Source organism: Glossina fuscipes, unplaced genomic scaffold (genome assembly GCF_014805625.2).
Source record: "Glossina fuscipes isolate IAEA_lab_2018 unplaced genomic scaffold, Yale_Gfus_2 1, whole genome shotgun sequence".
NCBI lineage: Eukaryota > Metazoa > Arthropoda > Insecta > Diptera > Glossinidae > Glossina > Glossina fuscipes.
The window spans coordinates 26,944,874-26,948,854 of NW_023998415.1; the positions used below are offsets into that span (position 1 = coordinate 26,944,874).

A 3,981-nucleotide genomic window follows, 5' to 3' on the forward strand; every position below is an offset into this window, starting at 1 on the left:
TCTACAGCACTTTCAAGTTACACCGTCGAAATGTTCTAGTTAAATGAAAAATACGTAAAAGAAAGATTGATCAAATTAATGATTCAGTAGTATAATCATACAAAGGTAAATAAAAGCAAAATTGTATAAATTTTTAATAAAATAAATGGACTTGCTTAAAGAGCACGTTCGAACTGGTCAACAATACAAAAAGAATAAATCGCAACATCAAGAGCGAATAGTTCAATTGTTAACAGAAATTAAAGATAAGCTTAAATCGCCACTTAGCCGTAAGTTATCATTCTGTATATTATCAATGAATTTATCTATAATGAATGTGCAGTGTTTGAAAATGAAACTTTTTCCTTTTAGTCAACTTTTAAAAATCAAAATAAAATTCGACTTTTTAATTTTCACAAAATGTATCCTTATGTTTTTTATTGCAATACAATTCAAACTGACAATGCAGAAGATGTGCCGACTTTTAATATCCTCGCCTGTTCACTTAATTGGGAGGCCTTGTTGATCTTTTGCGCTTTATCAACAACATTCACAATATGTGATGAGATATGATAATATTAATTATACAGGATAGATTACAAGCGTCGGGGCATTAAGAACATTAACTAAACATTTGGAATGGAAAGAAACCCACTATTTTACTTACCTTTTACAAACATAAACCTCTTGTTTTGGTTCAGTTGTTTCTAAGTAGACACTTTCGTTTGCCATTTATTTACAGCTGTTCTCTTTTATAAATGCGACTTCAGACAACTAATACTAACACAAAATGTATGTTATTTAGATTTCACGTGATTTGACAGTTATGAGAGAGCTCTTCTCGCAGCTGTTGCGGATATGAAAATCAAGAAACTTGAAAAAAAATGAAACCTAACTAACCATACATAATTAGTAAGCATTCAGTAGACTGTGGTAACCATGTATGAAAAATTTAGCTCTCGCTGCTGTATGTAGATGTTTGGCAAAAACGGCTGATTACGAAAGCGAAAGCTAACTTCCGCCCACAGGAATACATCTCTGCGCTTTACTCGCAGAATGCCTATAAAGAAAAAAAGAAGAAGCTAAAACAGCACGTTTTATTAAAAAATTAAGATTCTTTTTGTATTTAAACTGTTTAAGCTGCATTAAACACAAATATGGGTCGCACAAATCGTTCCCGCAAACGACGAGATAAGATGAATTTGATTAAAAAAGCTCGCTATGAAGCCAAAGAGCTAATACGTTTGAAAAAAACATTAGGATTAATGGAAACCGTGGTAGACAACTTAGATGAAGTATCAACAGTTAAAACTGGCAAAGAACTGAAGAAGGTTTAGTTACTACATATATTTATATATGTATATGATTTCTTTTTCATGACAATGGTTTTTACATAGCAGGAAAAGAAAAGTAAGGAGGAAGAGGAATTGGAATACGAAATGGAGGAGGCACGGGAAAAGGGGCAGAATGTGACAATAGTGAACGAGAAAAATGGGAAGTGCCATATCTACAATACCAAAACGTTAAAAGATCAGCATGGCTCCTATCCGCCATGGTTTAAGCCGAAGAAAACCGCTAAACGCATGCGTAAGAAGGCTCATGCTCAAAAGAAAAAATTCAAGCAAACTTGGACCGTCACCAATGTACCGCTGTAACATATACATTAGGTTAACGTGTTAGGATTTGTTAAAACTGTGTTGTGAATCTACTTTTACAGCAAATGTTTTTAAGAAATAAAATGTGATTTTTTAAATTTTAGGATTAACTTGGAATGTGTCTGTTACTAGGTAATAGGCATACGGTTTTATAGTTAGTGAATAAATGAAGAAATAAAAATATTAGGCAGGATGCACCCTTGAAGAAGTTTTTCAGAAAACTCCCCTCAAACACTAAACAGCGTGTTTACGTAAATTGACATACAAGATGCAGTCTTCGTAGGTGCTTCATATCGATATTAATATTTATGTATACATTGAAAAGTATACGCCGTCTACGGATTCGGCCCGAGTAAAAGGTTTTCGGCAAACCTGAATAAAGAATTGCAACATTTATTGTAGACATTATCCTTATGAATTAATACACATACAATTTTGATTATAATTACATACAACGATTACACTACTGGAACATTATACAAACTATTTGGATTGGAAAAACAAAAAAGGAGAAAACAAATTTATGTCATATAGGTAAAAAGGCGTAGGTCATATGTTCGATTGGCTTACGTTAAAATTTGTCTTAATAGTTTAGAAACAATGCTTTGCTGATGCAATTAAAAAGTTATAAAAACAAAATTTGTCTTAAATATTATTCTCTTATTGGTAAAGTGAAAAAAATATATGTTAACACTTATTGAATTGAACAATATGAACGCACACTGCATAAAACGTCATTGGCCATAGGTTCCAAACGTGCTGTGGCTTCTTCAGGCAAACGAACTAATTGTCTTGTTGAAGCGGCCCACACCGAGAGACTGCTGACGCTTTGCTCTAAATGTCAGTCGCCCTTTTTATGTAACTCTATTTCTTCAGTTGTTTGCTGATCTTGTACGTCATGTTCTTCCACAATATTGCCCTGCATAATGGGTGGATTTCCTTTCAGAACAGAGCCACCAGTGAAGCCCAGAATACCACAACCAACTGCCGCCAAACTGCCAGCCTTCAATCCGGCCACCAAACCTATGGGACCACCGACGCAGGTGCCCAACAAAGCACCCATAACAGGATACATGGCTTTTTGATAAGTCAAAGCCTTGCGCAAGTTTCTTTCTCCAGCTTGCACTCGTTCCAAAGCCTCTTCAGCATTATCAGCTGCTGCTTGTACATTGACCGCTTGTTCTTGCACCATTTCATGCATATTATGAAACATTCCATTGAGATCCCGTATTTCGTGTTGTAAATTTTCCAACTCATCTAAACAAGCTTGTCGCTGCGCTAATGTGTACTCTTCGGGCTGAAAATCGGCTTCAATTTCTGGTATTATCTGGCAATATGCCTGAGTCTGAGTAATGTCTACTGGTGATAGCAAATCCATATTATGCTCGTCAGTGCCCTCGCCGTTAGAATATCCAGTGCGACGTTTATAATTTGGAGGAGCTTTTAACTGCAAATCTAAGTTTTCCAAAATTATTATTATGTTATTATCTATTTACTTAGTTAAGTGATTCAATATCCTTACTCATATATTCTTTCATTCCTTCAAAAGCTTTCTGTTTGCCCAGATCCATCATTTTATCAAATTTCTCCAAATCTTCATCACGCACTTTCGCTCTTAAATCATCCATTTCTAATAATAAGTTTTTCACTTGCTTTATAACACGCATAGCATTGATTTCCTCCTTTTTAATTTTACTCCAATTACCAAGAGCTAAGCTCTTCTCGATATTACTGCGGTGATTTTTCAACAGACCTAAATGATGTGGTATGGCCATGTCATTAAAACGTCTAATGGCTATTTCAGCCTGCTTCAAAGGTATTTTATCATTGTTTTCGGTGGCCATTATAAATTTGTCTGCTCCCCTTCTCACCTTACTCCAAGGGAAACAGAAAGGAAAAGTTGTTTACGTTTTCCTTGACTTTGGTATTGATTTCTGCTTTTTTGCCTAAATATCCGGAAAAATTTTTTAAAATACGATTTTAATTACACACGTTTCTTTATTAGCATTTTTGGTTTATGTTTCGTAATATTAAAGGTGATATTTAAACTTAATAATATTTCCGTTTTGCTATTGCTTAAATCGTAGTAAAATATCTTTGTTTTTCTTTTTTTTGCTTATCAGCCAAAGTTTCCTTTTACAGGCGAAAATGTTACCAGATGTTTAGAAATATTTCAATATCTTAATGGAGAACTTTGCAGCTGTCTTTCGTCCTAAGAGAAAATGGGATAACAAAGTATAAGTTTAAGAAATATTATTAACCAATTCATTTGTTGGCAGCGTAGATGCAGTAAAATAAATCTGTGCATGTGCATTCAGAAATAAATTGAAATACACACAGATCGATC

The 3,981-nt window shown here is 34.2% G+C and overlaps 2 protein-coding genes across 3 annotated transcripts; one reads left to right on the plus strand and one right to left on the minus strand.

The window, feature by feature from the left end:
• The first annotated feature begins 1,062 nt into the window (after positions 1-1,062).
• LOC119632144 (protein LLP homolog) lies at positions 1,063-1,942 on the plus strand. 2 transcript variants are annotated; one of them, XM_038024921.1, is made up of 2 exons: positions 1,063-1,310; positions 1,377-1,942. In XM_038024921.1, exons 1-2 carry the CDS (start codon positions 1,137-1,139, stop codon positions 1,632-1,634), a joined length of 432 nt encoding a protein of 143 aa, XP_037880849.1. In that variant the 5' UTR covers positions 1,063-1,136; the 3' UTR covers positions 1,635-1,942. The 2 variants fall into 2 exon arrangements, with proteins under 2 accessions (XP_037880849.1, XP_037880850.1); XM_038024922.1 differs by having other exon boundaries at positions 1,380-1,942.
• A 127-nt stretch (positions 1,943-2,069) lies between these two features.
• On the minus strand, positions 2,070-3,738 carry LOC119631525 (syntaxin-17). Its single transcript, XM_038023825.1, has 2 exons — positions 3,157-3,738; positions 2,070-3,089 (listed from the first exon to the last, which is right to left on the minus strand). The coding sequence occupies exons 1-2, from the start codon at positions 3,476-3,478 to the stop codon at positions 2,476-2,478; spliced, it is 936 nt and encodes a 311-aa protein (XP_037879753.1). The 5' UTR covers positions 3,479-3,738; the 3' UTR covers positions 2,070-2,475.
• Positions 3,739-3,981: the final 243 nt, after the last annotated feature.